Source organism: Heteronotia binoei, chromosome 1, assembly GCF_032191835.1.
Source record: "Heteronotia binoei isolate CCM8104 ecotype False Entrance Well chromosome 1, APGP_CSIRO_Hbin_v1, whole genome shotgun sequence".
Taxonomy (NCBI): Eukaryota; Metazoa; Chordata; class Lepidosauria; order Squamata; family Gekkonidae; genus Heteronotia; species Heteronotia binoei.
In genome coordinates this window covers 152,870,866-152,884,425 of record NC_083223.1, presented here as the reverse complement: position 1 = coordinate 152,884,425, position 13,560 = coordinate 152,870,866, and the positions used below count along the sequence as shown (strand labels likewise).

The following is a 13,560-nucleotide window of genomic DNA, read 5'->3' as shown; positions in this document are numbered from 1 at the left end:
AGCTTCAGCCCACTCAGCCTAAGCCACGTTGCAACAGCCTGCAGAGCCTGATCCAGATTCCCTGGGGCGGAGTCGGGCTGGCCGTCCATTAGTAGATAGAGCTGGGTGTCATCTGCATATTGATGGCAACCCAGCCCAAACCTCCGGGCAATCTGGGCAAGGGGGCGCATATAGATGTTAAACAACATCGGGGAGAGAACTGCTCCCTGAGGCACCCCAAAATCTAGTGTGCGCCTCTGGGACCGCTCTCCCCCAATCGCCACCCTTTGTCCCTGACCCAAGAGGAAGGAGGAAAGCCATTGTAAGGCCAACCCCCTAACCCCTATGTCGGCGAGGTGGCGGGTCAGTAGCTGATGGTCGACTGTATCAAATGCCGCCGACAGATCTAGCAACATCAGTACCGCGGCGCCGCCTCGATCCAGTTGCCGCTGGAGGACATCCACCAAGAACTTTGAGAGACTATGATCTGGAAGTGTTTAAAAAGGAGTGGAAGAAATTTAAAAAAATATATAGAGTTAGAATGGAACGTAAAAAGACATTGGACAATTTTTTAATATGAATGAGAAGAAAAAGACAGTGTGTTTTGATGGGTTTGGGATACCTTTATATTTGGATTTAAATATATAACTTCAGGGTAAGTCTAATAACGGAGGGAGGGGGGATTGAAAGTATCATATGGGTTAGGGATAGAAAAGATATAACTAAGAAATAACTAAGTTGTGTAACCATATGATATCAATAAATTGTTAAAACACAAAACGCATGTTGTTGGGCGAGCAGCAGAGAGGATTCCGTTGACTTCCTCCAGGCTGAGTGGGTCGAAGTGATCCAGCACTAAGCCCGAAGACAGGCACGGAGCCTCAATTTCACTTACTGTATCCAATGTGGTAGGCAGGTCTAGGCGGAGCGACGAGATTTTATCTGCAAAATGTTTCGCAAATGCCTCACAGCCGATCTCTAATTCTCTAACATTTGGTTTGCCTTGTGGCAGTGTTATAAGGTCTCCAATTATTCTAAACAATTGTGCTGGGCGCGAATTTGCAGATGCAATCTTGGTTACAAAGTAGTCTTTCTTTGCAGCCTTGACTGCCATCTCATAAGACTTCATAAATGTTCTAAAGGATGTTCTCATCGCTTCGTCCCGAGTATGCCTCCACTGCCTCTCTAGTCGTCTGAGCCCTTGTTTCAGCTGGCGCAGCTCCAAGGTATACCATGGGGCCAGCCTCACACGAGGGCGCAGAGGGTGCCGAGGTGCAATTTCATCAATAGCCCTGGATAGTCGGCCTTGCCAGGCTTCCACCAGGTCATCGAGGGAATTGCCAGCGGGCCAGGGGTCCCTCAGGGTCGTTTGGAACCGTTCCGGGTCCATCAGGCCCCGAGGGCGAGCCAAAATAGGCTCTCCGCCCATACAGGGTTGGGGCGGTGTCTCCATACGGGCCTTAAGGGCTAGGTGATCGGACCATGGAACCGCTTCTACAGCGATATCGTTCACCAGAATCCCAGACGCAAAGATCAGGTCTAATGTGTGCCCAGCCTGATGCGTGGGAGTCGTAACAAATTGAGAGAGTCCCAGTGTCGCCATGGAAGACACTAGGTCCATTGCCTGAGTGGAGGCCGTGTCATCAGCATGGACGTTGAAGTCACCCAGGACCATAAGCCCTGGGTACTCCAACGCCCAGCCCGCCACTGCCTCCAATAGTGATGGTAAGGTGCTAGCTGGTGCGTTAGGCGGATGGTACACCAGCCAGACTGCCAACCCCTCTCCAACATCCCATGCCAGACCGGCACATTCGATACCATCAATCTTTGGGGCCGGGAGAGCCCGAAAGGAGTAACCCTCCCGTATAAACAATGCCACCCCTCCCCCCCGCCCGCTAATCCATGATTGGTGAAAGACCGAGTACCCCATTTAGGGAGGGGAGGGACCCCAGTGGGTTATAATACCATAGAGTCCACCCTTCAAAGCATCCATTTTCTCTGGAAAATCTGATCTCATAATTCCAGGAGATCTCCACTTGGAGGCTGCCTGGCAACCCTAGCTGCGCTGACAGCAATACAGCCCTTTTCAGATGGTTAAAACATGTAGATGGCACAGGAAGAGAGGGAAGAATGGGGTTGCAGCAGCAAACCTCCTGATCGTACACCAGGAGTTTTCAGTGTTCTTGATCACACATATAGAATCTATGAACAGTTTGCAAATCTGTAGGTGCCATTCACAAAGGGTACCAGGCACACAGTCCAGGGTACAGGTCCTGCCACCACAAAACTGCTTCTTACTCCTACACTTTACTACTATGAGTTTTAATTGTTTTAAATGAATTTTAGTCAATGGATAGGTTAAAACATGTGATTTGGACACATGCTACTCCTTCATCCAATGTGGCAGTTCTTTAGTCTTTCCATTTGAGTCCTTTCAAAATGAATTTAAGGGGTTCCAGTTAATTATGCCAGCCATTGGCTGCCAATCCCTGGGGAAATTGAGGGGTGACTTCTTAGAGGCACATCTGGTCTTAGGAAGTAACCTCATAATCTCTAGGAAATTCAAAAATTTTAGGATTTACCACAGATATTTTGAAATGTTTGACTTTCATGGCATCACTTCCTGTTTTGGAACAGGAAGTGACTTCCATGTGCTTTTTCCCTCCCATTCCCTGCCATGCCTCTCTACTGAGTGAGGGTGGGGGACAGGAAGCATCCCCAGAAGGTCCTCTGCCATGACTGGGTAAGTGGCAACCCTGCTTCAGATAGATAATGCAGAAATGGATCCTTGGGAGAGGATATAGAATTAAGGTTTCACATATGAAATCTAACTTTGGCTATGGTAAGACTAAAAACTAGCCTGTAATAGGAAATTACTTGCAGTTCATACTTAAAGATCATAGGTTAAAATGAATTAAGTGAATTCTGCTGTTGCCTTTTTGTTATTCAGGAAGTGTATGTTGGTAAGGAGACCCTATGCACTATTGATGGCCTTCATTTCAACAGTACCTACAATGCAAGAGTCAAAGCCTTTAATTCCTCAGGAGTGGGCCCTTACAGCAAGACTGTTGTTTTACAGACCTCTGATGGTGAGCAACTTTAAGAATATGAAAAGTTCCTTCTTGAGATTCCATGTAAGTCTTGTGCTGCTAGACTCCCGTCTAGCTCTTCTACTGCAGACCAACACAGCTACTCTCTGAAACCACTTTAATGTTATCAGTTAATGTCTTTAATCAGTTACATTTCTTTGAGGGGGTAAACAAACTTGTGGACAAAGGAGACCCGATAGATGTTGTTTACCTTGACTTCCAGAAAGCTTTTGATAAAGTTCCTCATCAAAGGCTCCTTAGAAAGCTTGAGAGTCATGGAGTAAAAGGACAGGTCCTCTTGTGGATCAAAAACTGGCTGAGTAATAGGAAGCAGAGAGTGAGTATAAATGGGCAGTCTTCGCAGTGGAGGACGGTAAGCAGTGGGGTGCCGCAGGGCTCGGTACTGGGTCCCATGCTCTTTAACTTGTTCATAAATGACTTAGAGTTGGGAGTGAGCAGTGAAGTGGCCAAATTTGTGGATGACACTAAATTGTTCAGGGTGGTGAGAACCAGAGAGGATTGTGAGGAACTCCAAAGGGATCTGTTGAGGCTGGGTGAGTGGGCGTCAACGTGGCAGATGCGGTTCAATGTGGCCAAGTGCAAAGTAATGCACATTGGGGCCAAGAATCCCAGCTACAAATACAAGTTGATGGGGTGTGAACTGGCAGAGACTGACCAAGAGAGAGATCTTGGGGTCGTGGTAGATAATTCACTGAAAATGTCAAGGCAGTGTGCGTTTGCAATAAAAAAGGCCAACGCCATGCTGGGAATTATTAGGAAGGGAATTGAAAACAAATCAGCCAGTATCATAATGCCCCTGTATAAATCGATGGTGCGGTCTCATTTGGAGTACTGTGTGCAGTTCTGGTCGCCGCACCTCAAAAAGGATATTATAGCATTGGAGAAAGTTCAGAAAAGGGCAACTAGAATGATTAAAGGGCTGGAACACCTTCCCTATGAAGAAAGGTTGAAACGCTTAGGGCTCTTTAGCTTGGAGAAACGTCGACTGAGGGGTGACATGATAGAGGTTTACAAGATAATGCATGGGATGGAGAAAGTAGAGAAAGAAGTACTTTTCTCCCTTTCTCACAATACGAGAACTCGTGGGCATTCGATGAAATTGCTGAGCAGACAGGTTAAAACGGATAAAAGGAAGTACTTCTTCACCCAAAGGGTGATTAACATGTGGAATTCACTGCCACAGGAGGTGGTGGCGGCCACAAGCATGGCCACCTTCAAGAGGGGGTTAGATAAAAATATGGAGCAGAGGTCCATCAGTGGCTATTAGCCACAGTGTGTATGTGTGTGTGTGTGTGTGTATGTATATATATATATATATATATATATATATATATATATATATATATATATATATATATATATATATTTGGCCGCTGTGTGACACAGAATGTTGGATTTGATGGGCCATTGGCCTGATCTAACATGGCTTCTCTTATGTTCTTATGTTTCCAGCTCATTTAGCAACAATTTAAAGAGAGCTGGAAAATCCTGGGTCCTAGAAAAATGATGGTGGTGGTGCTGAAAAAAATGGTATAGCCTAGGGTTGCCAAGTCCAATTCAAGAAATATCTGGGGACTTTGGGGGTGGAGCCAAGAAACTTTGAGGGTGGAACCAGGAGACATTGGGGGCGGAGCCAGGAACAAGGATGTGACAAGCATAATTGAACTCCAAGAGAGTTCTGGCCATTACATTTAAAGGGACAGCACACCTTTTTAAATGTCTTCCTTCTATAGGAAATAATGAAGGAAAGGGGCACCTTCTTTTGGGGCTGATAGAATTGGACCCCCTGGTCTAATCATTTTGATACTTGGGGGGTACTTTGGGGAGAGGCACTAGATACTATACTGAAAATTTGGTGCCTCTACCTCAAAAAAACAGCTCCCCCAGAGCTCCCGAAACCTCCAGATCAATTCCCCATTATACTCTATGAGAATCGATCTCCACATAAAGAATAATGAAGTGCTCAGCAGACGTTTCCCTCCTCCCCCCACTCCGTTTCTGGTGAGTCTGAAGCAGGGAATTGGCCTCTCTACTCACGAGTTACTGCCAACTTCTTCACAGCAACACAGACACACCATCCCAAGAGGAAACCTTTCAATTGAAGACGGAAGCTTCCGGATGTGCATAGGCACATGGTCCTCTGGGGGTAGGGCTTCCCCCCGCCGGCCAGCTGACTGGGGGCGGGAAGGAGCCTGGGAAAGCGGAAGAACTCCCACTGGGACCTGGGGATTGGCAAGCCTAGTACAGCCTCCTTCAGGACTGGTTCCTACATAACTGGGGCTATGTCCCAAAAAAGGTGAATCTCGAGAAAGACCAGACGGTGATGTGGTGGAAGAGCATGCAGAAGGTCCCAGGCTCAGTCATGGCATCCTGATCAGTTAGAAGGTGATATGACAGACCTCCATCTGAGGTCCTGTAGAGCTGCCACCACTTAGTAAACAAGACTGATCTTGACAGACCAATGGCCTGACTCCAAGGAAGGCAGCTTCATATGCTCATGTGTACGTAAGGATCTGAAATATTTTTTCAGTTGTTACTGTGAAGAATAAGATCTCACACTGAGATTCTTATGCTTTCTGTAGCAGAGTTAAGGGCAGTATGAATTACAAGGAACTTCTCCCTCGGAATAATTTTGTGTATTTTTTGAGAGGATTTGAAATCAATAATAGCAAGTAGGTCCCGAGGGAGCTGGTCATTGCATTTGAAGTTGCCCATTTTATAATCAGTGATAAATTCCAGGACTTAATTACATTTTTTCCTCCGTGGAAATAATTTCCAAGAAATGTCTTATAAAATATGGATGGTAAATTTGTGCCTCACTTCCATGCAATTACACTTGATACCCCTATGGGCAACCTGAGAAATTAATCTTGATTAATGATACACTGCTGTCATGAATCATGAAGCAGATGTAGTAATCATATTCTCTTCAAATTAGTGTTGCCAAACTATATCAAGGAAGAATAATTTGTTCCTAGAGATCCTTTCTTGAACGATTTATGGGGAATAGTATTCATTTGTAATAAACCTGGTCACTAGTGAAGTAAAATATCCATTTTGAATTAAAGGGAGGTTGGATTTAGATTCCCTCTATGAATGACCTTTAACAAACATCTACCTCTAAACAAAAATCAGTTTTTCGTATTTATATAGCACAACCTGGGTTTTGTATCAGAATCATACCCAAGCCCATAGCTACAGAAGGGCCTGGGAGGGGCCAGGCCCATCCTTTCAACTCCCCCTTTCAACTATATGACCCTTCCATTGGAGGGCCCTCAATCTGTCCCCTTTGCTCACTGCTACTCTGAACAAGTAGTAGCATTGCTGCTGGTCTTTTCACTTTTTCTCTCCCCTTCCCTAACACACCTTGCAGAGCAAAGTGGGGGGGGGGGAGTCAAGAGGTCTCTGTCTCTTTGAGAGATGGGCAGATAAGGAAGGGGTGTGGGGAGCAGAGCTGCTGTGACTGCCCAGGCAAAGAGGGATTATCTTGTAGAAATCAAGGCAGCATACAGTGCTGAGAGCCCTGGGCTGCCAAACCGGGTGGCCCCCCCGCTCCGGCCCCCCAAACAACAAATCCTGATGTGGGCCCCACCAAACATGAAATCCTGGCTACAGCCCTACCACAAATGTAGTGGCTGCAACCAGAACTGGTTATCACTGTAGACTTGTGGCTCTGCTGAAAACAACACCACCACATATTGTTGTTCCTGGTAGTCTAATAATACAAAATGTGTAAAAATATTATGCTATGGATTACTTTGCTCCCACAAAGAGCAGCCTATTAAGTGGAGCAGGGCAGCATCATCTAAGGCATTTCTATTACTAGATGCTATATGGAAAAGTAGAGAAGTAGATGCAGAACTCTAGTTTTCAGTGACAGAGATATGTAAGTATAACATTTGGTCCCAGCCTGAGAGTAGCATTTATACTGCCTGTCATCTGGCTCAGCTACTGAATCTACAGTTTGGTGTAGTGATTAAGTGCACTGACTCTTATCTGGGAGAACCAAGTTTGATTTTCCACGCTCCGCATGCACCAGCTGGGTGATCTTGTGTCAGTCACAGTTCTCTCAGAGCTGTTATCTCAAGAGCAGTTCTCAAAAAAAGTTCTCTCAGCCCCACCTGCTTCACAGGGTGTCTGCTGTGGTGAGGGGAAGGGAAAGGAGATTGTAAGCCACTCTGAGACTCCTTCAGGTACTGAAGGCCAGGGTAGAAATATTCTCCTCCTCTTCTTGCCAAACTGTGGCTTGGGAGCCACATGTGACTCTTTCACACATATCGTGTGGCTCTCAAAGCCCCCACCACCCTGTCAGCTGGCTTGGAGAAGGCATTTATCTCTTTAAATCACTTCTCCAAGTCAAGCCAGCTGGCATTTAAAGTTAAAATTGCTTTCTTTCCACTCTCCCTCCCTCCCTCCCTCCTTTCCTTCCTTCCTTTGTCTTGTGGCTCTCAAACAGCTGATGTTTGTCTTGCATCTCTCAAAATCTGATGTTTATGTGGCTCTTACATTAAGCAAGTTTGGCTGCCCCTGATCTATACAGACAATAATTTATCAAACACTTTTCAATACATTGTGTTAGATCCAACATTTTTTTTTTTGCTTAATGATGGAGTTTGATCTAGTGATGCCCTTATGCTATGTCTTCATATGATGGAGAACATCTCCTGGGGGGCGGGGGGGGGAATACAACAGAAAGGAATCACTCAATCCAACAGCAGATGGGATACTAGATCCACCCCAGGGGAAGCAATTATGGTAAAATATCTCCTTAACACTTAGGAGGGTGATCAGATGCTCAAAGATGGCAATGTGAGATCTTGCTCTGCAGTTATTTGGTTGCCAGTATGGATTCCTTAGAACTTCAATTGAGTATTGCAACTATTGAGATTGGTGGTGTTTAAATGTGCTTACATTCGGTTGGATCACACTCCATGTTCTTCATTTGATAGTACAATGCTACTTTAGAACAAACTGATCTCTGATGCTGCATCCTTCTAACTTGTTAATTCTTTTCTTCTCTACAGTGGCCTGGTTTACATTTGACCCATCCTCAGCCCATAGAGACATAGTCCTGTCAAATGACAACCAGACTGCTACCTGCAGCAGCTATGATGACCGTGTTGTTCTGGGTACGGCTGCATTCTCAAAGGGAGTCCATTATTGGGAACTGCATGTAGACCGTTATGATAACCATCCAGATCCAGCCTTTGGAATTGCTAGAATTAATGTTGTCAAGGACATGATGCTAGGAAAGGATGACAAGGCATGGGCTATGTATGTCGACAATAATCGCAGCTGGTTCATGCACTGCAATTCTCACACTAATAGGTAAGCCTTCATGAAACTAGTCTGCTGAAGTAAGAACATTTTTCCTTTTTGAGGCTAGCACATTTGAGAAAGCCTGCATTCTCTTCCATCACTGCAACATGTCTCCTCAGAAATTCTGGCTTCTGTCAACTTCCACAATAAGCCAAAGGGTTTGAGATTTGTTGGCAAGATACATTCATATTGATGGTGTCTAAGCCCCAAAAGGCATGCTCATGGCAAACCATTTTGGATACATACCAGATTGCCCCACTCACATATAAAGTAGGGGATACAGGAAATTGCATATGAGTGTGGATTGCTAAAATTTCACACATTCACTGTTTATCTCTTTTCCAGTATCACATTTCTCCTCAGTCATGTTTAAGATATCTGAAGTTAATTAAAAGTATGTAAGGGAAGAAGCCACTTGAAGCAGGTGTGGCAAGATACAGCTTCTCTCACCAGAATGCCTCATTTGGTCGAAATATTTTGGATCCTCCCCTATTTTGTACATAACTGGATCAGATCCAGTTTTTTTAAAAAATAGGTCTGACACCAACACAGCTAATTGAGTCCCGTTTAAATGATGCTTCAGTGCAACAAATGTCAACAGAACTACACAGATGTGGTGGATGTGAACTTGATTCTCCCAACATTTACCACACTATTTCAACCCTCTTTTGCATGTGTCATGTACTATGTACCTATGTACAGCAGAGTAGCCACTGTTTTGCCCTTCCTTTTTCTGTTGCTAGCACCACTTCAGTTAAAATCCAGCCCTGCTCTTTCTCATGGGTCACCCAAGGTTGATGCCACAGGGGTGTATCATTGTAGCATGCCAAGTAGCCAGGGCAGGTGGGTGCAGACTCTCTAAATAAACATGCTTATTTCTACAAGCTACAAACAAGAACAGATCTAAGTACACTAAGCAAAAGGAGCATTACTGACTAGATACTTTTGATCCCTGGTATATCCAGTCTTCGTTAGTTGCATGATGCCCCCACTGGGCACATCTGCAATCATCTTCAAAATCATTCCCTTCATGACAAGACACACAGGAGAGACAGCTCCCCTAATGAACCTACAGATAAAGGAACAGATCCTCTCTTCAAACCCCACCCCATGTGTTTCAGGGCCCTTAACCAAACTGGGTACCAGGTCCTGGGATCAAGCCCACCAAGAAGTGCCAGCAGAGAACAGGGGTAAACAGCAAAAGGTATCCCACTACAGTCTGTTAGCCTGCCAATTTGGAGGAACTTTTACACATGGGTCCTCAACATAAAGGTTCTGTACTCTTGACACATCCCTACCCCTTGAAATTTTGGGGATGAATTGTATGTTTGGAACCTATGAAAAATTGAATTTACTTAAGAAGTGACTCTATGCAGATGGGACCTCCATGGGAATTGGATGTGGTGAGGAGGTAGGGCTGCTGAGCATAATATAAACCCCACCTCTTGCTTACAGTTGTATGTTGCATGACTGTTTGCACATGACTCATACTTTTGATTGTGCAGCTTCAATTATTAAGGGGGAACACCAGGACAGGAATTTGGAGGTTGTAATTCCAGGAGTTCTCTAGGCCCTACCTAGAGGTTGGCAACCATGATTGCAAGCTAGAAAAATTGCTTTAGGGCTAAAGGTCAGTTAGAGTATTTCCTTATCCATCTGCCTGACTGCAATAATTTTAGAAACCATTGGAGAGTAATATGTCAAAATAATCAAAAGTATTCCTCTCTTCCCTTTTAAAATCTTATTTGATTTAGAGCAGAAATAATGTTAAGCAGTAATGAATCTAGACCTCAGTGAAATAACTGTACTTTCAACTCCCCCTTTTTTGACAGAATACTACTTCGTGCCCCAGGAATAGATTTTTATGGATATGTTCTCAGGCATTTCTTTCTGTAGCTGTGTCCTATTTTGTTAACTAGCACAAGAGTTTAAGAGAAGCTGTCCTGTGGAGAACATACCAGGAAATGCTCCTAGTTTTTTAATTATAACAAAAATCAAAGTGGGGTCATACAAATATAGTGCTATAAAATACAGTAAATAAAAAGCTGGGAGTCCTTTCTGTACCCCCTCGCATTTGCCTTTTTAGATTTTATTTTGCTGTGTTGTCTAGTACTCCTATTTGCCAAAATAATTGTGACTCTTCATCCCAGTAAAATTCTTTGTACCTAATCCCTCCTGGTTTTGTGCGATATATAAGATTTTGAGTAGTTTCAGACATAAGGCCTATCCTGCAGGATCTTGGTCTCAGATAACATTGGTTCATTGCAAATTGATCTATGTGTATTTATTCAGTTTCCCGCCAACCCACTGTAAGCTAGCTGTATGCTAGTTCCTACCCATGTCTGTCTGTTCTTTTTAGGAAAAAGTCATGCAGAATTCTATCAACAGCCATAGCTAGAAAAGGGAGTATTAATCTGATTCATTACCCTTAGTTAGGGGGGCCAGATGGCTGGGGTAAAGATTGGGAGATGGGCTGGGGTAGGATTGCCAACTCCAGGTTGGGGGACTCCTGGAGATTTGAGAGTGTAGCCTGGGGAGGACAAGGACCTCAGTTGGGTGTGATGCCATAGAGACCACTGCCCAAAGCATCCATTTCCACTAGGGAACTGATTTCTGTAGTCTGGAGATGAGTTGTAATTCTGTGAGATCCCCAGGTCCCACCTGGAGGCTGACATCTCTAGTCACTAAATGCTAAAGGAAGTGGTTAACATCACTTCTGTTTCCTCAACTGTATCCCTTTGTCCTTCATGACTAGGCAGCCATATTACATAAAAATCTGCCATTTTGCACAGCTGGGTGAAAAAATGCCCTGTTCCTTTAATAGAAGTTGTATGGAAGTGGGCACCTGAAGCTTTTCATGGCATGGAGGTAACTATCTCACCTGGTTAAAAAACATGCACTACGTTTAACTACATTAAAGGGACAGGACACCTTTTCTCCAGGCTGTTGGCAGCCCTGTGTGTCTTATTATGATCTGTCTAGATAATGCTAGAGCACAAGAGGTATTTTCATCCCATCACAGATAACACTTGCAAGACTAACATCTTGTCTTTATCATCTCATCCTGCTGTAATCCCTTAGTTCTCCCACTTGACCCCCAGTTACTGAAGGTATTGCCTATCACATTCATGGGCATGCAAACTGAAATCAGACCAGTTGCCTTTGCCAAATATATGCTTGATCCATTGATCAGTTTGTTCCCCTTGATAGCAGTGCTACTTCAGCTCCAGAGCCCAGATACAGCTTCAGTGTCTGAAACTTTATTGAAAAAGCTGCATAGCCTTGGGTTGCTGTTTAGACTTTTCTCTTACATCTCCAACCTCTTTCTTGCCATGAGGGGTTGCCATAAGTCAGCTGTGACTTCATGGCACTTTCCACCACCTCCTACAGCCTATATTATTCCTAAGAGGCAATACTGGGGGTGGGGAGGAAACCTTGGCCTCTGTACCCTGTTGCTGGCCACTGTGTGCGACAAGATGTTGGACTAGATGGACCACTGATCTAAGCCAGCAAAGCTCTTCTTATGTTAAATAGCTGCCTTTCTAGTTCCTTGTATGTCAGGTAAGATAGTTGCTGCAGCACCCCATAATAACCTCTTAAAATATCTTGCATGCTTGTTGCTTAACAGATAGCCATATAGGCTGAAAAAATGGTGCATTTGATGGGAGTCAAATGCCTCCTCCACCAGCACAACTTCCCTGACCCAATTTGCTCTCCTTGCTCCTCATCCCAGCTGCTTTGAACTAAAATAACCCCTCAGACATTGAAGATGCTGATCTTGGGTCTCCTGTGTTATGTGAAATTTGGTTCTTCATCCACATTTTAGAAACCAAGGGTGTTTTGTTTTGCCTTTTTGCTGTTTACTAGTTTAAAATTGATGCTAAAATTACGCCTTGCATGACAGGTTGTAATTCTGCTGCAAAGCTCCAGTGACATTAACAAAGTATAAGCGCGTATGGTCAATGCACATATTCACTGGCTTTCTGGCTCAGTGATTTTATACACCATACTGTTGGGTGAGCCTAACTCCCCTAAGGACATATGCATTAATGTCAAATTAGTCTTACATATAGCAGTCCACTGAATCCATAATCATAGTTAGATCCTGTCATTTAAACAGCTGTTCCTGTCACTTTAACCTATAAAAGATTATTAATAACATTGAGATATCATAAGCTATTTGAATACCTTCTCTCTTCCCATTTAATTTAAATGTCCATTTTGCACACATTATGCTCTATGTTTGATTTAAACCAAATAAAATATTTTCAAACCCCAAAGTGGAATGTGTTGAAGAATCCCCCCCCACACACACACAATGATTTCAGTGTGCAATAGCATTTTGTACTTTCCAGAGAGAATACAAGTAAACTGGGCAAATTTAAGTACTGAACAAAGATATGGTTCTCTCAGAGCCAGACCCATAGCCAGAAAATTTTAGTTGGAGGGGCCCACAGAAAATTTTTTAGGGTAGAGGGCCCCCCTGCTCTGGCGGTCCCCACTCTCTGCGGCCATTTCTCTGGTGCCCCCTGATTTCCCTGCTGCTCTGGCGGCCCTCTCCCCCCTCCGCGGCATCTCCCACTCCCTCTCACACACCCAGTGAAGCAGTGAAGCACTGGCTCCTGGGCTCTTTCAAGGCGCCCCCCCACCCCACCCTGCCAATCGGTGGGAAAAGCCACAGGAGGCCAGTGGTTCCTTCGCTGGCTTTCCGGTGGCTCAGCACATTCAGCGCTGGGGTGGCCAGTGCTGAACATGCTGAGTGCACCAGAAAGCTGGCTTAGGAACCACCGACCTTGGCACAGCTTGCGGCGGGGCAGGGGGCACCTTGAAAGAGCCCCAGGAACCAGCGGTTCACAGGGTAGGTGGAAGGGAGGGGGAGGCATCGTGGAGGGGTGGTAGGGGCCACCAGAGCAGCGGGGAGATAGGGGGCTGCCAGAGAAGTGGCAGTGGAGAGAGTGGAGGCCGCCAAAGAAGTGGGGAAAGGAGGGGCCATAAAGGTCAAAGGGGGTTGGGTGGAGAGGCCACCCCCACCGGGGGCCCCATGTCTACAGGCCTGCTCCGAACTGAATCACATCATATTGGGGGATCACTTGCTTAGCAACATTCCTAACATCAAAATCTGCTAGCATACACAAAGCAACACCTCAGACTT

The 13,560-nt window shown here is 44.9% G+C and overlaps 1 protein-coding gene across 4 annotated transcripts in view; it reads left to right on the top strand.

Annotated features, from left to right (window-relative positions):
• Nucleotides 1–13,560, top strand: part of TRIM67 (tripartite motif containing 67) — an 85,368-nt gene that overhangs the window by 69,193 nt on the left and 2,615 nt on the right. For all 4 annotated transcript variants that reach the window (XM_060242727.1, XM_060242719.1, XM_060242708.1 and 1 more), the window contains exons 7-8: nt 2,930–3,068; nt 8,114–8,417. In XM_060242727.1, the coding sequence (XP_060098710.1) occupies nt 2,930–3,068; nt 8,114–8,417 (443 nt within the window). The remainder of the gene's footprint in view (nt 1–2,929; nt 3,069–8,113; nt 8,418–13,560) is intronic.